Below are 19,978 nucleotides of genomic sequence, written 5' to 3'. Positions count from 1 at the left end.
TCTGCCGAGCTATTTTGGGGGCTGTTACGGGACACGGAGCTGGGATCCGCTTGCCTTACACGTAGCTCGGGCCTCTGCAGCGCAAATCCTGGCAGGATCCCAGAATCATGCCCTTAAAGAGGTGAGGGAAAAGGCAACGCTCCTCCCAGGAACCTATTCCTGCCCCAGAAAAGCAGCGTCTGGGCTGAACGCTCAGCACCAACCCCCTGCAGAGCTGGGTGAGATTTTTGCTGCTTGAATTCTGACAATCTGAAGTGTTTTCAATGAAAAGTGTTGTATTTGAAGCAAACTGACTGTCACCTTACTCATCTCCCCCCAAAAAACACGAGTGTTTCACTCCCTTTTACCAATTAACGCTCCCTACACATCAGCCACGACAGGACTGCCTGGAAAAACCCTTCCCCCTCACGCTGCTCTACAAATTCCCGTCCCAAAGGCACCTGCAGGTCAATAAAAAGGAAACCTTCAAGTTAACCAGAAGTTTATTATCATCTATTTAGGTGGAGAGGTTGTTCCAGTACATGAGCAACGAGGTCACACGCAGGTGATGGAATCATTTCATGTTCAAGCAGAGCAGGTTCCACTGAAGTCGCCTCACTTCTTCCACTCGTTCTTCTCGAAATCCCACTGGGAGGAAATGCCCTCCACGGGGTTAATTCGCATGTCCAACATTCTCTTCGTCTGCATCGACACCCACTCGTCGGAGAAGGTGTGCGGAATAGGGCCGTACACTGCCACGGGGGAGGAACAGAGACAAGCTGAGCAAGTGGGCGATGGGGGGACACATTTTGTTAATGAGACGCTTTTTCCCCCCAAAAAACAATCAATTCTGACCACCTGCACGCCATCACCCATCAAAGCAAAGCTCCCCGAGTTCAATTTTTGAAGCTTTCAGCTCAGCAGATTCCCACCTCGGTTCTGTTTATACCAAGATCCTCCTCCTAAATATGGCTGGGCCCACCCCGACCTCGTGCGCTGCCCCAAGCCGCTGGGGGGCTCCCTCGCGGCAGGACCTTAGGCTGGGAGCAAAGCCAAAGGTGGCAGAAACCCAAATGTTTACAGCCAGAAAGGCAATAAGCTCGTGCAACAGCAAGTTTCACAGAGAGGGAAGGTCTGGGATTGTTAATTTATCGTTACTCTTTCCCCTCCCTTTCCTCCAAAGTTCCCTCCACAAGATTTAACTCTCCACGAGTCGATTTGCTGAACATTTTCGCTCCGTACCCACCTGTATCCATCCGGTCACAACCCCAGAGCTGAGTTTTCCAAGGCTACCAAACAGAAGCTCCCGTTCCACACACCGTTTTGAAACCCTGAACCCATTTATGGCAAGTTTCCTACCTCAGATGCCAACTGAGCTCGCAAATCATGCCAGAACACCCCTCAGCGCCCACTTACTGTAAATTTTCTGCCAGATGAGGATGACACCAGTTAGGCCAAGAAAGAACAGCACTCCCCCGAGGACGGTCTTCCATTCGTTTGTTCCTTTGTTCATTTCTGCATAGGTCTCGTTGAATTTGATGCGGTACACTGAGGAAAAAATGAAGCAAATCGTTTATTTTTTACTTTTCCTGCATCTTGCAGGCAACACCGCGCCTGCTAGAGGGAGGTGACCAAGGCCTAAAGCGGTCTGAAACGGAAGGGATGTTGGAATAGCTTTGGAATTAGCAGGCCTCTTCCATAAAAAGATCAAGTGCCAAAATAAAGGAGCTGTATTTCACATCATTTCTGTACTTCTCGTGAGCAAAGACAGTGTTGGTCTCACTTTATAAACGACCATGCAGTTGTACAAAGGTTGCATAAGAGGCAAAGAGGAAGAAGAAACAAATTTCCTTCCCTGCCTGCAATTCCCAGTACAACCATTTACCACACAGCTCCCTAACTCAAACGGTTTGAGCAGGAATTGTGTGTTTAAAAGGCTTTGGAGTTCAGAGCAGCATCAGATTTATGAAGTGTTTATGAACACCTGAGGGTTTTACACCTCCTGTCTGCTGCAGGTGGGCGCTGCGCTGCTCACAGGTCCTGCATTAGAGCACACGGGGTTCATTTTATTCAGCTTGACTAATAGGATTACATCTTGTTACCAAGAAGAGGGATTTTTTTTTGGCCTGTTGGTAACAGATTGCAATAAAGGAACAGCTGGGTATTTTCGGAGGAAAGGGAAGAGGCTGCTGAGCTTGAATTACCGCTAAGTTCCTTGTGTGAAAGGCACCACGTGCCCCGAGGCACCTTCCAGATACCAAGAGGTGTAATTAGAACACCTGCTGCACCTACCACTCATCTCCACCTGTGTACTCACTACATTAATTAGCACAAAATTAACACAGCTCTGTCGTGGCTGCAGCCTGACCACAAAGGCGCTGAGCAGAGCGGCCTCGAGCGGTGCTGGGGCTGTCTGGGAGGGAGCCAGCAGGAAGGTGCTGGCCACAGCGCTGCTGGCTGCGAGGTGATTTCAGGACTCACGTTCGACTTTCTCATCGACAGACAGAGCGGTCCAGGACGCCTTTTCCTTCTCCTTCAGTGCCTTCTGCTGAGCAGAGAGCTGCTTGACAAAGGCCGCCTCAGGCAGGGGAACATCGCGGCGATCGACGTACGCTGGGAGGCTGAAATCCTCGGCTTTGACAACACCAGCTGCCATCGGGAACAGAGACACAGAATCAAGCTCCTGACTTCTGCACAAACACCTCTTACTAGTTAAAAAACCCCAAAAAATCCCACGATGCCAGTTAAGCAACCCAGAAAGGAAAAGACAAAGCTCCCCCACTGGCGCTGCTCCATCAGGGCGAGGAGCCAGCCCTGCCCATCCTGCATCCTTCCCTTATCCCCATCCCAGCTGCGGGTGCCATCCTCCATCAGGAAGTGCCACAGAGCAAGCAGGCCAAAAAATATATTGATCCCTGCATGATGATAGCTTCTCGCAGTACCCTGCGCAGCTCCACATGCTTCTGGGAGCTGGCTCGTAGCTGGCACAGAGCTCTCCTCGGCTGTGAGGTCCCTAACGGCTGTGTTTTATGTTCTGCCTGTTGTTGTCCTCACTGAAAACAGAGCAGTGCCACCTACCGTGCCCGTGGGCCCTCAGGCAGATGGAGGTGGAAAGGGCCCTTCTCCCGATGAGGCTGAATGCCCTTGAAGCCAACATCCTGCCAGGGCAAAACGACAGCAGGTCAATCACTGACAATAGAGGTCAGCAAGCACAGGAATTGGAAATAAAACAATAAAACCCATTTTTATTTGCCTATAGAAGAGTCAGTTCAGGGGGAGCCCATTTTTAGTCTGCAGATGCTCCTGGTTAGCAGGGAGATGCTTCCACGAGCCCCTTCCCACCCTGTTTTCCATTGATGCCCTGTATTTGACCCCTGATCTCTTCCACGCCCATCCCAGGACCCTTTATTTGAGCTCTGACCCCTTCCAGGTCCAGCCCAGGACCCCCTATTCGAGCTCTGACCCCCTCCTAGCCCACCCCAGGACCCCCTATTTATCCCCTGACCCCCCCCACCCCTATCCCAGCGCCCCCTATTTGAGCCCCGCACCCACCCCCCACCAGGATTCCCGTTCCCCCCCCACACCCCCCGATCCCCCCCGGCTCCCCCCAGCACCCCCCTTCACCCTTACCCACAACCTCAGTGCGTGACGTCACCCCAACGTGACGTCACGCCAACATGACGTCACCCCCCCAGCACTCCCCTCAGCCGCAGACCCATCCCCAACCCCCCCCCCAACCCCCTCCCCCCACAAGCGGTCACCGGGGTGGCCCCACCCGGGGCGGCCCCGAGCGGCTCCCTACGACCTCCCCGTGTCCCCCCGGTCCCTTTCGGTCCCTTTCGGTCCCTCCCGGTCCCTCCCAGGCCCCCTCCCGCTGCCCGCGGCCCCCCCCAGCCCGGCCGCCCCTCCGACCTGCCGACCGTCCTCTACGCCGGGCCGCCACCGGAAGGAGCCGCGGGACCGGAAGCGCAATGCACGCCGGGCCGGCCGCAGAACCATAGAGACGGCACCATCCAAACCGTCCCCCCTCACCCTTTACGCCCTTTTACGACAGCTCGGCGGACCCGGCGGCGGGGCGCGCTTGGCGGCGGCGGCGCGCTTGGCGGCGGAGGAGGCCGCCCCGTCAGGATGAGGCTGAGCACGCAGGCCTACTGCAAGATGGTGCTGCACGGCGCCAAGTACCCGCACTGCGCCGTCAACGGGCTGCTCGTGGCCGAGAGGCCCCCCCCCGCCGCCTCCCGGCCCGCCAGGGAGCAGGCCGCCGGCCCGGCCCTCTTCGTCGACTGCGTGCCCCTCTTTCACGGCACCCTGGCGCTGGCGCCGATGTTGGAGGTGGCCCTCAGCCTGGTAGGGGGGGTTAAGGGGGGGTTAGGGGGGTTAAAGTGGGGCTTGGGGGGGTTAAAGGGGAGTTAAGGGGGGTTTCAGGCCCTGGTTGGGTCGCTGGGGGGGGTAACGGGGTGTACGAAAGGGCTATGAGCCCGGTACAGGGGCGTTGGGGGGAAAAAAGGGGAGTTTGGGAGGGTTAAAGGGGGGTTTTAGGGCCTGGTTGGGTTGCTGAGGGGGTAAGGGGGTGTAAAAAGGGGTCATGAGCCCGGTACGGGGGGTTTTGGGGGGTTAAAGGGGGGTTTGGGAGGGTTATAAGGGGGTTTTAGGGCCTGGTCAGGCTGCTGAGGGGATAGGGGGGTGTAGGAGGGGGTCATTAGCATGGTATTGGGGGGTTAGGGGAAGTTAAGGGGGGTTATGGGGGGTTTTCAGGCCCTGGTTGGGCTGTTGTGGGGGTAGGGGGGTGTAGGAAGGGGTGATCAGCCTGATACGGGGGACCTGGAGGGGGTAAAGAGGGGTTATGGGGGGGTTTCTGCCCTGGTTGGGTTGCTGGGGTGGGTAAGGGAGTGTACAAAAGGGTTATGAGCCCGGTACAGGGGCGTTGGGGGGGATAAAGGGGAGTTTGGGAGGGTTAAAGGGGGGTTTCAGGCCCTGGTCAGGCTGCTGAGGGGATAGGGGGGTGTAAGAAGGGGTCATTAGCCTGGTACTGGGGGGTTGGGGGAGGTAAAGGAGGGGTTAAAGGGGAGTTTCAGGGCCTGGTTGGGTTGCTGGGGGGGTAGGGGGGTGTAAAAAGGGGTCATGAGCCTGGTACGGGGGGTTTTGGTGGGTTAAAGGGGGTTTCAGGCCCTGGCTGGGCTGCTGAGGGGGTAGGGGGGTGTAGGAGGGGGTCATTAGCCTGGTATGGGGGTTTTGGGGGGGCTAAGGGGGGGGGGTTAGGCACTTGTTGGGCTGTTGGAGGGATAAGGGGGATGATGTGGGGGGTAGAGGGGTGCAGGAAGGGGCCCTCAGCCTGGTACAGGAGGGTTGGGGGGGGTTAAAGGGTGGTAAAGGGGGGGGTCAGGCTTTGGTTAGGCTGCTGAGGGGGTAGGGGGGTGCAGGAGGGAGTCCTCAGCACCTGATTTGGCTGCTGGAGGGGGTAAGGGGGTTGTTGGAGGGGGTAGGGGGATGTAGGAGGAGGGCCCTAGCTTCTGGCTGGGCTTCTGGGGGGGGGTAAGGGGGTTAAGGAGGGGGGTAGTGGGGTGCAGGATGGGGTTCTTAGCTCCTGGCTGGGGTGCTGGGAGAGTAGGGGGGGGCTAAACCCTTAACTGGAGTGCTGAGGGGGAGAGGGGGGCTGCTGGGGGGGTCCTCAGCCCCTGGGTGGGTCACTTTCGGCCGGCCCAGTGGCAGCGGGATTTGGCTGAGGTTCCCCGGGGTGTTTTGGGGAATAAACCCTGCTGCCTGCACCCGCTGGGCATCCGAGGCGGGACCAGAGAAACGGCGCTGCTCTGTCGGTGCTCCTTGGTTTGGGTGGAAAAAGGCAAAGATGGGGAACGCTGCGACACTGCCCACGTTCATTAGGACCTGCTGAGACAGGTTGGAGTCCGCAGGCATTTTTGATGCTTTTAGGATGCCTGGAAGTGTTTGAGAAGATCCCGAGGCCTTTTGCCTCCTCATCTCTGACCTGAATTATCCCAGAACACCACAAGGGACCAAAAGTCTCTGTATTTCATCAGAAAATAATGCAGCGGAGCACAGTGTTTGCTTCCAAACTGACCCGTGGCACCTCCTGAAGGCAGCGAGGGGTCCGTAAGGGCAGCCTCAGACGCAGGAGCTTTTATTTTTATCCTCCCCAAGTCACTTAGGGAGCTCAGAACTGAAGCATAGTGGTTTTTTTAAGACCATTTTCAATAGGCAGCAAAAACTAAGACTATTTTATTATTTTTAAAACAATCGTTTCTTTATTATTGTTATTTCTTCATCATTATTATTGCTTGTCTGGGCTTTTGGCCTTAATGCCAAGCTTTCACCCCACTACCAATTAAAATCAGAGTCCAAAAGCCCCCAAATGGCGTTGTAACTGAAACAGCAGTTGGCCCGCAGCTTTAGCAGGGCTACGTAGCTTTTTTTTTTACCACGTAAATCCGTGTCATCCCTCGTAGAAGGGGGATTATTTACGTGGCTTTTGTTTTTCTGCAGCCTAATGCTGTAATTATTCCTCAAGCTGCGATTGATTTCACTTGCAGGATGCCACGGATGCATTTTTGGATCCATTTCGATGCAGCCCTTGAGGTTTTTCTGATGCCTGCTCTCTAGGGACAGCCCAGGAAAGTTCCAGCTGCCTTCTCCCTTCTTGTTGCTGTGCTGGGTTATCAGGAATCCCCTCGTGTCCCTGTTCCCAAAACACAGCCACGTCTGGGGGCAGAGAAGCACAGCAGCAGCTCCTTTATCAAGCCCTGATCTGGTGGCCGAGCTGGGGCGTGTTTTTAGCAGGGCGTTGGGTTTGGGCTGGAAGGTTTTAAAGCGTGGAAAGTCCTCCCCGGGGCTTGGGTGGTTAATTGCTGCTGCAGGCGACCTCTCAGAGAAACACTTGGGTTGCAAAAGCTTTTTTGCACCAGAGGGAGTTGAAAAACTGGTAAAAGCCGCGACCTTTTTCTGCCCACAACCTTTTTTCTGCCCACTTTACCTCTCACTTGGAGCTTTGTTTGCTCATTAGGTAAATGACGCTCACGCTGTGCCCCCAAGTGCTGCAAAACATCCACAAAGAGGTGGGACCTGGGCTCCTCTCCCAGGCTCAGTCCTGTCGCTCAAATTTGGGCTGGGATAAATGGAGCAAAAGAGCAAGAAATGGGTTAATTTTATGTCATTCCCCAAAGGTTCAGCTTCATTTCTCTGCCCAGGTACATCGAGCTGTCTGTGTGCACACAGAGATGTCTTTGCCAGTTGCTCCCCATAGGGGATTTCCTTATTTCTGTGTTTTTTTTTTCTTTTTTTTCTTTCCCAGGCTTAATTGTTCCCATTCCTTTTCCAGATTGACTCGTGGTGCAAGGAGAACAGCTACGTGATCGCTGGCTACTACCAGGCGAACGAGCGTGTGAAAGACGCCAGGTGTGTTGGGGCCACATTCCCTCCCGCTCACTCTCTTGCGCTGCACTTTGTGCTCTGCCAAGGGCAATCACGGGCAGAAAACCTGCGTGCTGCTCCGCCCTGCCAGCTGCGTGCTTCTTGTCCTCGTGGTGCCGGTGTAACTGCGGCTGTCAGGGCAATAGCCAGCGTCTGCTGGCGCTGTGAATATCTCATAAACCCAAACAACTCCCCGTATCTTTTTGGAAGGTCTTAGAAGTGACCTAATTCTTACTAAACTGCTGAACCGTCTCTGGTTTCGGTTGTGGTTGTCGTTCTGAATCACTTTCTGACACGGTAAAGGTGCAGTCTTGAAATGGAAGAGGGTGTCAGTCAAGCAGAGATCCTCTTCACTTATTATTCTCCCTGGGAATAGTCTCTTTTTTCTTTTTTCTTTTTTTTTACCTCCTTCTTTTCCCTCCCCCCCTGCTAGCTAACTCAAATCACCAAACAAACAGCTGTGTTTATTATAAACTTCGTGTGGAGCTGCAGTCTAGTTCTAGATGCATGTATCAGATATTTGCCCCTCTATCAGACAAATCCAGTATCAGGACTCATGAGAGCGCGTCATGTTGCATTTAAAATAACTCTGAACAAGTTGTTTAAAGCATTCTGCTCCGTTCCAGCTCCTTTGCTGATGCCTATCTTGGAGCCTCAAGTATATTTTTTAACTAGCACTTGGGATTGCTTGGGTATCTGGCGGGGATGCGGACGTTGCCCTTTCCTTACAAGGGAAATGCAGATCTGCTGGTGACGTTTTTGAAGGAGAAGAGGCAGTTTGTTCCCTTCGGGGTTTGAAGGACTGTCGTGGGCTTGTTTCTTTTAAAGCCAGACTTCATTTGTTGAAGATAACTCTGGCACCACGTAGAGATTGCCATCTTTGAAACAGTAAAGGCTTTTCTTTAGAAGATTATCCAGTTCTGTAGAGAAGCTGGCCAGTGAGGGAATTCAAACACAGGCTCAGATGAAGTTTCTTTTTTAAATGCCTGCTGGGGCGCAGGAGGCTGTGGTTCTTGGGCTGGTGGAAGGAGGTGGGAGGTAACAAAATCTGCACGCAGCCTGCAACGAGCACTTTGCTGCTCAGAAATGCATTGCCTCAGCATAGCTGAGCTTCAGGTCACATGCAAGAGAGGAGCTGAGGCTTTCTTGGCCATCTGCCTTCAATCAAGTGGAGCATCAGCTCGATACCTTGTTCCTGTTTAGAAGCGTGCCGTGTAATTCTCACAGCTCCTCGAGCACATTTCCTGCCGCTGCAGGCTGAGGCGTCACGGTTCAAATAACACAATTCCCTTTACCTTCCGCTGCAGTCCGAACCAGGTGGCTGAAAAGGTGGCCTCCAGAATCGCAGAGGGCTTTAACGACACGGCGCTCATTATGGTAAAGTGTTCTTTTTTTCTATGTATTGTTGACAGTGGGGTTGTGGTGCTGGGCTAACCACTTACGTGCAGCTCTGAGTGTTCTGCAGTGAAGTAACCACTTTGCTCTTTCCCCACAAGTGCTTTGGGGAAGAGGTACAGTGACTTGTGGCCCGTGTAGTTCTCAGTAAGTGGCTGTGGCTAGCTCGCTGTCACCTCAAAGGAAGTGGAGACCTTCTCTGATTATGGGGTTTGAGCACAGTTAGTGTGTTCCCTATTTAGGACCCCTTCCAGTGACTTAAATTCTTGTCTTTCATGAAACAAATTGAGCTCTGTGTCCTTGCCAAAGAGTCTTGGTGGCTTAAACCTGGAGAATCTGCCACATATGAAAGCAGACCGGTGCACGAATCACTTTAAGGTGTCCTGCTTGTCAAACCTTGCTTTCAATTTCATCTCTTTACTCGGGGGAGGCTTACGAGAGTGTTTTCCTGCTGCACGCCAGGTTGATAACACCAAGTTCACGATGGAGTGCGTAGAACCGGCCATCCACGTGTACGAGCTCCATGAGAACAAGTGGAGGTGCAAAGACCCACACGTGTGAGTAAACGGCAGCGTTGGTTTGTGTTGAGGTGGGGAGGAGAAGGGCTTTGTGCTTTGAGGCCTGCGTTGTAGTGAGAGGGAGGGAGAAAAAGGGGTGGAGGGTGAGGAGACGGAGGGAGAGAGCAGCCAGCTGCTGAGGCCAGGCAGCCGTGTGCCTCCTAGCCATGATTGCGTTGCAGAGAGTGTGCTTTATCCTCCCAAATGGAGGAGGTGGTGGGGGTTTCTTTGTGATCGTTATTAATTCCTGGTTGTTTTGCCATCCTAGCGATTTCTGCGAAGATTGGAACGAAGCCCAGAGAATCGCTGCGTCGCTCTTGGACAGCAAGTCCTACGAAACACTTGTAGATTTTGATAATCACCTGGATGACATCCGGAATGACTGGACAAATCCGGAGATCAACAAAGCCGTCCTCCACCTGTGTTAGAGGGATTCCTACTGACTAACTTACGGGCGTTCCCACTATGTACTGAAGACATAAAAATGATATTTTTGAATGTAAATAGAGTAATATTCAGTACCTTGTGTGGAAAGCTGGCTGATTAAAAGAGTGGTGCGGCGCGTTGCCACGGGTGACGTGTCCGTAAGCTGTTGAATCCTTTTCCTGAGATTCCTTAGAAGAGCTGCACGCCGTCAGGTACAGCTGTCCCTGTGGATGCCTTCCCCGGTGTAGTGAATGTTGCTGTTCCTTCAAAACCAGAACTACTTCTGCTTATCCCCCGGTGTTCATATTAAAAGTTTTGACTAAGCTTTTGTACTCCTTAGAGAGAATGATTTTTAAAAGATTTCTGAGAATAACTTTCAAAAGATGGGTTTTGTCCTCAGATGGGGTATTTTGAGGTCAAATACATAAACAAAATCTAAGGCCAACTGTTTTGTTCTGTTTTTTTCGTGGCTTGGAAATGGCATTGTATCAGTACAGCAAGTGCAAACTGCTGAAGATGACTTTTTCCATGCACCTGTCACCTGGTTTGCAGTGGTTATGTATGGCACAGCCACAGAAAATATGTTAAAGCTGCATTTTCAAATGCTACAATGATTTTCCTGCTGTCCTGAGGCATACAACCGCAGTCACTGACTGAGAAAATTAAACACAAAGTAAAATCAGATGTTCGCATAATGCTTTAAAAAAAATAATGGAATAATGATTTTGAATGGAAGTACTAAAACAGTTGGAGACTACAAAAAAGAGCACGAAATATGATCGTATTATGGATTTTTGTTGTCTATTTTTAAACAGCTCTAATTTTCATCTGGTTCACGTGGTATTCATTGAAGTAAGCCTAAATTTGAAGGTGAATATCCAAGTACGTCTGAGTACGCTGTGTCGAGGACTCTAGATTGCACTTAGCCCAGCTTTTGCCTTTCTAACTTCCATTTGTTTCTAAGAATAAGCGTAGTTGTCAATGAGGAAGCTTTGTAGCTCTGTTTCCTCTTAGGTTATTTTTATTATCTGTACTATTTTTTATCAGGTGCGCCACAGGCACTGTACCTGACCTGTGCCTGCTTTTCACTGCATTTCTGTAACAACTTAACAATGAATTTAATATTTATCCTCCAAATCCATTAAGACATTTAACACTTCTTACCACTAGCTGCTTCTAATGGAAGGAAACAGTCTTAGTCACCAGCTGGTGGTGGAGATTCTGGATTCTCTAGATTTTTCTTTCTTCCTAAAGATATTTTTACAATGAAGGTCCCAAGGTCCAAGTCCTATTTTGGAAGTGGTGAGGGAGAGAGAAATGTCCAAGGGGGAGAAAAAGGTTTGGCCTGAGTGGTTTTGTGTCTTCCTACTCCGCTAAGGTGTGCTGGGCATTACCAGAGGCGTTGGCACGCAGTCAGCAGCCTCTGAAGCATGAGTCAGATGCGCTCGCAGGAAAGGAAAATGTTTTCACTTGCTGCATGAAAACACAAATTGAGCTCACAAGCGGTGAGAGGAGCACGTTTCGGTGTGTCACACAACACGTCCAAGGCTGTATTCAAATATTAACATCTTTATATCCTGGAAACTGCTTCAGCAGCGTGGTGTTTGGAGCAAACTGCGCACCCTGTTGCAGGAAGAGGGCTCGTGCTTTGTGCCAACACCTCGGCAGCTGCCGCAGGGACAGGTGTTAGCCAAGCCCTGCGAGGTGCTGAGCCCAGGCCGGTGACTCCTGAGCCACAAATGCACTCCTCAGCCTGTAACCAGACGTGGAAACTGTGCCTGTGGCTAAAAATTGGGATGCCTTGCCGGGAGGGAGGCAGATTTTAACGCTTTGTCTCCATCTTCTTGCTTTTAAATGGGACCCCGCGAGCCTTTTGCCCCCAGCCAAGGCCCAGGCGAGCTTTAAGCACGAAGGACGAGCGCTGCGGAGCTCAGATCTTATCTCACCTGTCCTGTTTGCATTGAAGGCTGGACAAAAAGCAATAATTTCATAAAGGCGAGGCACCTGGAGTCCCGGAGGCTCCCGTGAAAAAAAATAAGGAAGCCACTGGGTTTTTTTTTTTCTCTTCCTGCTGCTGTACAGACCCTGCCCGCAGGCACAAACGCTGGCTGGCAGATCAGCTGCCTCTTCAGAGGAACCCAAGGTAACTCCTTTTAAATCTTCTGGGGGAAGAAAGCTTGGGGAAGGCTGTCCTGGAGCCACCTTTTTGTTTGGTTAGCAGCTAGAGGTGTAAACTTTTATTTTTTCCTTCCCCATTTAACTCAGATTTGGGGATTTAGCATTTACCTGCCCGGGCAGCCGACCCCCAGCAATTTACCTCATTCATGGGACCTAAAGCAATCGAAAAGACGTCACGTCCAGTGTGGTTTTTTCTACTCTCAACCCCGATATTTCAGAAGTGTCTGAAAATAGCAGCGCAGAGTACTTGGGTTTCTGCGTGGGGGGGTGTAGGTTGTGCTTGGCTGGGCCCCCACGGTGCTCACCTCGAATCCTTCGGTCGCAAAGGGGAGAAGGGAGAGGCTGGACGCTTCCAGCATTTGGATGCCGGGTCAAAAACCACGCAGAGACCAGCTCCAGACACCCAGAAGGGAACAGCCTGGGGGCCTGGCGGTGCTATTTTCACCCAGAAATGAGAAATTTCACCCAGAAGTGAGAGCGTTTCAGAGCTGCTAGGAAAAGCAGCAGGTTTCTGGGGGTGGATCTGCAGTGGGAGCGCTTTCTGCTCCCCCAGTTTATGCAGAGGACAGATGGGGATGTGGTGTCTGCCTCATCAGCAGGTTTGGGGATGCTCAAAAGTGAAATATCTGCTCCTGGCGCAGTATCCACGTTGTATTCTCTGAGCTCATTGTTGGGTTTTGTACGGGAGGATTTTTTTTCTTAATTCAGCGAGCGAAACAATGCCACCGGAGCTGGCTCCCGTGCCAGCGGAGCTGCTCCTGGGATGCTTCCCAGCCCACACCAGCTTAAAACCAGCAGAGCCCAGCCACATGCAGCCTGTCCTGGGGCTGAAAAGGGCTGGAACAGGCGAGCAGCTCAGCTGGCAGGACCACAACCTCCTCACCTGGAGCAGATGTCCACGGGCACAGCAGCTCCACATGTGCTGCCCCCCAAATTTCTTCGGAGAGGTGCCCGCTGCCCCCTAAATTCCTCCTCCAAGGGGCAGGGATGCAGGAAGCAGCCCCGGCTCTCACTTTTCTTTCTGGCTGCTGGCCTAATCGCTGCACTCTGCTGCTGCTCCTGGTGCAAACGCCCGGAGATGCGTGGCCGAGGAGGCATTACCCAGGCGGAAAGAGCGCGGGGCTGCTAATGGAGGAGCCCAGGAGCCGCCCGGCCTCGCGGCTCACTGCAGCTCAGGAGATGTCCTCGGGGGAAAAAGGCGCTCAGCCTGCTGCTGCCGAGCTGCAATTTGGGTTCCTGCTTCCATTCAGCCCCCCGGGGTAGAGCCGAGCATCCTCAAAATCCCCGTGTGCTCCTCCAGGAGCCCTGCACTCGCCCTTCCTGGAGCCGGCAGCGATTGCGCCGTGCCAAGCCGAGGGCTCCATCGATTTTCATTGCTTTTTTTTTTTTTTTTTTTTTTTTTGCTCCTGGTTTTAGACCATGTTTTCACCCAGCCTTCTCCGAGAGCGCGCCCTGCCTGCCTATCTGCTTTGGTTTTGGCTCGGGTTTGCGTCCTCGGGGAGGCCGGGGGCAGGCTGCTGGCCGCGGGCTGGGGTTTTCCACAGCAGCACCGCGCAGGAGGCGAAATTCCTCCTCGTGGGGCTGGGCAGCCAGGGCCCCAAATCCGCCCTCACCTGCAGGTTTCTTGGCAGAGGGCTTGGGTGTGGGTGCGGGGAGAAGAGCAGGGCACGCTGCCCCTAAAACCCTAAATTTGGGTGGGCTGGGGGTGACGGGGAGCTCCCCGAACGCCCCCGAGCTGCATCACGGCAGCGCTTTAGGCGGAGGGAGCGGTGCCAGGCTGGAGAAACAACGCAGCCCTTCCTAGAAATGCACTCTGGAGCTTAAGAGAGAGAGGGACCTAATTGAAAAAAAAAAAAAAAAAACAACAAACGTATAGAGGTTGTACGAGGGGATAAAAGGGAAAGCTGGGCTGAGATTAACCTGGAGCCCGGCGAGCAGCGGGCAGGGCTCCCAGGCAGTTCCCAGCCCAGGCCTCGGAGCTGCCCGCTGGGTCCTGGATGTGCTGGTGGCCGGGGAGCCCGGCACCCCCTGGCTTTGTGCCCAAGGTAGGTGCTCGCCTCCCCGCTCGCCTCCCGCTCGCTCCCGGGGGCTGCTGCCGTGCCCCCTTGGGGGCCGTGTGCTGTTCCATCTGCTGGGGCTGCTCCGATTTCCCCAAGCCTTCCTCTTCCTCGTCTCCTCCTCCTCCTCCCTTCCCACACCCAGCGTCTCGTTTGCCTGCCCTGGGTCTCCAGGAGACCCCAGCGAGACCCCAGACCCTTTTCTTTCCCCACCAAGCAGCCAGCTCCTCGCTGACCCCATCCCCTTCCCATTTCCCTGCCCCGTGGCACCACCGAGGAGCCCCCGGGATGGCCGTGGGGCTTTCTCCTCCGTGCCAAGGGGTCCCTGCCCCGTGCCCAGCCCCGGGAGCTCGCCCACGGGTGCCGTCGTCTTCCAGCCCCGCGGGGAGGAGGGGAAGGGACGCAGGATGCTGTGCTGGGTGTCAGGCATCACCACGCCAGCCGGAGCCGTGCAGCAGCCCGCAGAGCTAACCACAGCTAGCGCAGCCCGCTGTTATTTCTGGCCGTCGCTTTCAGTCGCTCTCTTGGTGCAGTTTTAGCTCCAAACGGAGTTAAAACTGCTCCAGGCTGGGCTAAATCCAGGGCTCCTGGGTTTGGGGCTGTTTGTTCTCGCCCAGCAGCACGAGCAGGTGGTTGCAGAGGGGCAGCAAGGTGGATAAAAGGGGGGGTTTTGCTGCTCCAGCTCCATTTGTGTGCTGAAACCGGAGCTGGGGTGGGTGGCCTCCCGGTGAGGATGGGATCCTGGTGAGGATGGGATCCCCGAGGGATGCTGAGCCTGGAGAGGGAGGTGGAAAGCTGGAGCCTGCAGGGCCCTGCCCTCTGGATCTTCATCTCTGCAGCTGAACGGGCTGGAAATTTTATAAACCAGTTTGTTTGGCCTTTTTTTTTCTTTTTTTTCTGGGGTAAAACCGAGCCGCGGATTGCAAAGGTCTCAGCCCCCGCGCCCGGCGCTGCAGGGCCCGCCCGAGCCCTTGAGGTGGGAGCCCTGCAGCAGCTGAGGAAATCGGCCCCGTGTGCGCCTGTTTGGTGTCAAACGAGCAGCAGAAAGCGGGGCAGAGCCGCTCACTTCCCCTCTCCGCTCTCCGGGGTGCGCATCGGTCAGAGCGAAAGCCCAGGAGGGCTCAGCGTGGGGAGCCTGATGGGATTCCCCCAAAACCCTGGGTGTGAAAGGCTCATTGCTCTCCAAAGGGGCTGCTTGGGGCCGTGTGGTGCTGGAGGAGGTGGATATGCAAAAGCCTGGGGCTGCTTTTAATGCAGGCGAGGGCGGCGAGGAGGAGGCGTTCAGGGCGCTCACCCCGGCGTCCTGGCAGCGGGCTGGGAGCTGGAGCTGGCACCAGGAGCCCTCTGCCTGCCCCCACTGCCAGGCTGGGTTTTGGGGTGGGCAGCTGGGACCCTACAAGGAGCTCCTGCTGCTCCTCGCCAGCTCCTATCCTGGCCCTGCCACGATGCAGATTTCCCAGGGAAGGGATTTTGCCAAGGGTAATTGTAAAAGCGGTGCCTGACAGCTCAGAAATTTCAGTCTCTGTCCTTTTTTTTTGCACCCTCACACCTTGCTTCTACATCCCATTCGGGGGCCGTCCCCGTTCCCTCCAGCTGCAGGCTTTTCCCACCCGAATTTTCCTCAGAGCTCTCGGGGTGCCGCAGGACCCCCGTGGTGGCACCGAGGCGTTTGGTGAGGTTGGGATCCTGCGCTCCCTCGCCCCGTGGCACTCAGCACCGTGCAGCATCCCCGCACCCAGCCCCAGGCACACATTTTGCAGCTGGACATCCCTCAATTTTTGGCACGTGGGTTCAGACTTTCCCTAAAAACACCCCAATCCCCATCCCAATCCTGCTCACACCTCTCCAAAACCCTCGCGGTGCGTGCGCGCGGCGAACCGGGGGTCACCCCCAGCGGGCAGGGCACCACGTGGGGCTCCAGGCTCCTTCTCCTCCCACCCCAAAAAGTTCCTCCCGAAACTCGGCGGCCGAGATTGAGTCAGCCAGCGGCCGTGACATCAGCTCGTGGTTTCTCCGCCGAGCGCCCGGGCTTCCTGTTGTGCCCCGGCAGCTCGCCGCGCTCAACATTTCTCTTTATTTACGTTTCCACACGCGCACCTCGGCGCAGAGGGTGCCCACGTTCCTCCCGCTCCTTCCTCCTGCTCCTTCCTCCTCCTCGAGGCGTCTCCAGCCCCGGTTTCCCCCCCCCTCGAGCGTTTTTCCTGCAGCCCTCGCCTCTCTTTTTTTCGCAGCCGGGGCCGGCAGCGGGGCCGGAGAGCCGTGCGCCGCGGCGAGGCCCCGCCAAGAGGATGAGAACATGGGGCTCAAGTTGTCCTGCCTCAAAGGTGGGTCCGGGAGGGTCCCCTGAGCGCGGGGAGGGCTGGGGAGGCCGCGCACGAAGGGGCTTTGCTGGCTCCTAAAGGACAAAGCACGGGGCTTGGGCTCTGAGCTGGGGATGCTGCAGCTCCTGCGAGGGGACTCCGGAGTTTTTTTTCCAGCCCTGGAGGATTTGGGGCATGGTCCTGAGCTCGCTGTTGTTTTCCTGGGTTTGGGGTTTGCTCGGAGGTGGGGCCGTGGGAAGGATGCTCGGGGTCGGGGTGCTCGGGGGCAGCGCCCAGCACGGGGCAGCTCGCCAAACTTCACTTTTTTTTTTGCACCAAACTTCACTTTTCTCAGCTCTGGTTCAGAGAGGGGGATGTGGGACTCCTGGTGCCGCCCGGCAGAGGCTGGGATGTGGTTTTGGGGACCTGTGGCATGGCCCAAAGGGGCTGCAGGGACGGGCAGGGGGTGGTGGCCGCCTCCTGACCCCATGGCACCAGCACCCGTGGGGGCGCATCCCCTGCCTGGTCCAGGGTGGCACCAAGGGAGATTTGGGAAGCAGTGGCCCCGTTGTCACAGCGGGGCTCCGAGGGTGTCCCCGGTGATGTTTCACCCCAAAATGAGCCCTCAGAGCCCTGGAGGAGAGGGGACACATCACCCACGGGGTCCCTGTCCATGGGGTCCTCATCCATGGGGTCCCCACCCTGGTGTCTCCATCCATGGTGGATAAAGTTTTCCCCCAAAACCCCTCTCTGTTTTCTGCCTATTTAACCCCTCCCCAAAGCAGGACGAAGCCTCAGCACCCGTGTGCCCCCTCCCCATTTTGGGGACGCCAGGCAGCCTGGTGCAGGGGACCCCAGAGACCCCCCCCTAACCTTAGGGTGGCTGCAAAGAGGGGCTGAGGGTCACCAAAACACCCCAAAACAGGGTCAAAACCATGGGGGCGCAGCCCCAAAACACCCCCTCACTCCCCAAACCAGCCTCGGCTCCAACAGGCAGGCTCGGAGCCCGCAATAAAATATCCCCCCCCCTCCCTCAATCCCCTCCCCGGCTCCCTTACATAAGGCAGGGCTTTATCCTTAATTAAAAAGAGATTAAAAATATCAGTGGCTTGTCCCCGCCGGGCGTTTTCCTGCTTCGGAGAGGAGTTAAAACCTGGCTGCCGGGCGCGGGGCTGGGGCTTTGCTCATGATTAAAAAAAAAAGAAAAAATCAGATTAAAGCGATCTGCATCCAGCGGGGCGGGTGGGCAAATGGGGAAACGGGATGCGGGGATTCTCCGGTGGCTCGTATAGGGTTGAGCCAACCATGCTGTCCCCTCCCCTAGGCTTGAAGACGTGCGTGAGCAGCGGGAACGGCGCCGGGGGGGTCCCGGCAGCGGGCGACAAACACCTACACGTGCCCTCCATCATCGTCACGCCCCCCACGCCCACGGGGGCCACGCTGTCCCGGGACACCCGGAGAGCCACCGGGGGGACGTCGCCACCCTGCAGCCGGCGCTGAGCACTCAGGGGGGCACCGGAGACCCCAAAATCACCCCGGGGACGACGCTTTTTGGGGAGCAGCTTGGCCAAGAAGCCCCCTTCGCCCCCCCCCGAGAGGCTGGTGTGCGAAAGCAGATGGAAATTTAATTTTTTAATGCCAGCAGCAGATGGCAAAAGGCGCCCGAGTGTGTTCGCGGCATGGCACAGCCGGTCATAAAGCGTCCCGAGGAGCCGTGGTGCGTGCTGGTGGCACCGCGGGGACTGCGCCACGACGGGGGCACCCCCAGGGTGGGGTGGGGAAAGGTGGGGGGGACGGGGGTGCATGGGGGGGTGGAGGGATGGGGGTGGGGGGTGGGTGGATGGATGGGTGGATGGGTGGAAGGAAGGAAGGAAGGAAGGAGGGATGGAGGGGATGGGTGGATGGGTGGGTGGGTGGGTGGATGGATGGGTGGTTGTGTGGGTTGTTGGGTAGATGGATGGATGGATGGGAGGATGGATGGATGGATGGATGGATGGATGGATGGATGGATGGATGGATGGATGGATGGATGGATGGATGGATGGATGGGTGGGTGGGTGGGTGGATTGTTGGGTAGATGGATGGATGGGTGGGAGGATGGATGGATGGATGGAATGGTAGATGGTGGGGTGGGTGGGTGGGTGGCCAAGTTGGTGGATGGATGGGAAGGTAGGTGGGTGGTTGGGTGGGAAGATAGATGGATGAAGGGATGGAGAGATGGATGGATGGATGGGTGGAGGGGTGGTTGCATGGATAAATGGGTAGATGGATGGGTAGATGGATGGATGGGTGGGTGGGTGGGTGGGTGGATGGGTGGATGGATGGATGGATGGAGGGATGGATGGATGGAGGAATGGGTGGATGGGTGGGTGGTTGTGTGGCTAGGTGGGTAGATGGATGGATGGGTGGGAGGATGGATGGGTGGGTGGAATGGTAGATAGTGGGGTGGGTGGACAGATGGATGGAGGGATGGATGGAAGGATGGAGGGATGGGTGGATAGGTGGGTGTTTGTGTGGTTAGGTGGGTAGATGGATGGTTAGATGGATGGATGGATGGGTGGATGGGTGGCTGGAATGGTAGATGGCGGGGTGGGTGGGTGGGTGGAAAGATAGATGGATGGAGGGATGGAGGGATGGAGAGATGGATGGGTGGCTGGCTGGATGGATGGATGGATGTGTGGCTGGAATGGTAGATGGCGGGGTGGGTGGGTGGCTGCATGGATAAGTGGGTAGATGGATGGATGGATGGGTGGAGGGATGGGTGGGTGTGTGGGTGGATTGTTGGGTAGGTGGATGGGTGGATGGATGGATGGATGGATGGGTGGGAGGATGGATGGATGGATGGATGGGTGGGTAGATAGATGGATGGGTGGGTGGATGGGTGCATGCGTGGGTGGGTGTCTGTGTGGCTGGATGGGTAGATGGTGGGGTGGGTGGGTGGGTGGGAGGATGGATGGACGGATGGATGGATAGGAAGGTGGGTGGATGGGTGATTGAATGGGAGCATGGGTGGGTGACTGGGTGGGTAGATGGACAAGTTGGTGGATGGATTATGGATGGATGGATGGACGGACGGACGGACAGATGGAGGGATGGACAGAGGGATGGGTGGATGGATGGATGGATGCACAGACAGACGGATGGACAGACAGATCCCCATGCAGCAGCAGGGAAGCAGACCCCTGTACACCAGGCAGCAGCTGCCCGTGTGCAGCCTCCCGGGGACACAGGGGCAGGGCCGGGCTGGGGGCCCCACAACGGGGTCCTGGGGGGGTCCCGGGGGGTCCCGGGGGGTCCCGGGGGTCCCTGTGTGGCGCTTCCCGCCCCGGCCGCCAGGGGGCAGCAGTGAGCAGCAGGGAGCGGGGCGCACTGCGCATGCGCAGCACCGGGGCGGGGGAGTCTGCCCCCGCGGCGCCCTGGCAACAAGTGCTGAGCGCTGATTGGTCGATACCCCTCCGCGGAGGCGTTCGGATTGGTCCCGCGGCTAGCGGCGCGCACCTCCCCTCTCCGCGCGGCAGCCAATGGGAAGTCAAGGGCGAGACGGGGGAACCAATCAGAGAGCGCCGAGCCACGCCGCGTCCCGCCCCCAAGCGGAGCCCGCGAAAAAGCGGCCGGCGGCGGGAAGCGGGAGAGGTGGGCGGGGCTTAGAGGCCGAGCAGCCAAT

General features: G+C 55.9%; 2 protein-coding genes and 1 long non-coding RNA gene across 3 annotated transcripts; 2 read left to right on the top strand and 1 right to left on the bottom strand.

The window, feature by feature from the left end:
- Positions 1-464: 464 nt before the first annotated feature.
- On the bottom strand, positions 465-4,004 carry COX4I1 (cytochrome c oxidase subunit 4I1). Its single transcript, XM_068693135.1, has 5 exons — positions 3,892-4,004; positions 3,058-3,137; positions 2,461-2,628; positions 1,396-1,527; positions 465-731 (listed from the first exon to the last, which is right to left on the bottom strand). The coding sequence occupies exons 2-5, from the start codon at positions 3,134-3,136 to the stop codon at positions 595-597; spliced, it is 516 nt and encodes a 171-aa protein (XP_068549236.1). The 5' UTR covers position 3,137; positions 3,892-4,004; the 3' UTR covers positions 465-594.
- Positions 4,005-4,047: 43 nt separating this feature from the next.
- On the top strand, positions 4,048-10,103 carry EMC8 (ER membrane protein complex subunit 8). Its single transcript, XM_068693134.1, has 5 exons — positions 4,048-4,326; positions 7,310-7,386; positions 8,709-8,778; positions 9,259-9,353; positions 9,622-10,103. Exons 1-5 carry the CDS (start codon positions 4,108-4,110, stop codon positions 9,779-9,781), a joined length of 621 nt encoding a protein of 206 aa, XP_068549235.1. The 5' UTR covers positions 4,048-4,107; the 3' UTR covers positions 9,782-10,103.
- A 3,908-nt stretch (positions 10,104-14,011) lies between these two features.
- Positions 14,012-18,027, top strand: LOC137861730 (uncharacterized). Its single transcript, XR_011099800.1, has 2 exons — positions 14,012-16,338; positions 17,639-18,027. It is a non-coding gene; the product is annotated as an uncharacterized lncRNA (long non-coding RNA).
- The last annotated feature ends 1,951 nt before the right edge of the window (positions 18,028-19,978 follow it).

Source organism: Anas acuta, chromosome 10 (genome assembly GCF_963932015.1).
Source record: "Anas acuta chromosome 10, bAnaAcu1.1, whole genome shotgun sequence".
Classification (NCBI taxonomy): domain Eukaryota; kingdom Metazoa; phylum Chordata; class Aves; order Anseriformes; family Anatidae; genus Anas; species Anas acuta.
This window is presented reverse-complemented; position numbering and strand designations above follow the sequence as displayed.

Coding starts and splice junctions, on each gene's coding strand:
- COX4I1 (XM_068693135.1), bottom strand. CDS start 3,136: ATGTTGGCTTCAAGGGCATTCAGCCTCATCGGGAGAAGGGCCCTTTCC. Junction 1,528..2,460: donor TGTCGATGAGAAAGTCGAAC/GTGAGTCCTGAA, acceptor TTTTTTCCTCAG/TGTACCGCATCAAATTCAAC. Junction 732..1,395: donor CATCTGGCAGAAAATTTACA/GTAAGTGGGCGC, acceptor CCCCCGTGGCAG/TGTACGGCCCTATTCCGCAC.
- EMC8 (XM_068693134.1), top strand. CDS start 4,108: ATGAGGCTGAGCACGCAGGCCTACTGCAAGATGGTGCTGCACGGCGCC. Junction 7,387..8,708: donor GAGCGTGTGAAAGACGCCAG/GTGTGTTGGGGC, acceptor CTTCCGCTGCAG/TCCGAACCAGGTGGCTGAAA. Junction 9,354..9,621: donor AGGTGCAAAGACCCACACGT/GTGAGTAAACGG, acceptor TTGCCATCCTAG/CGATTTCTGCGAAGATTGGA.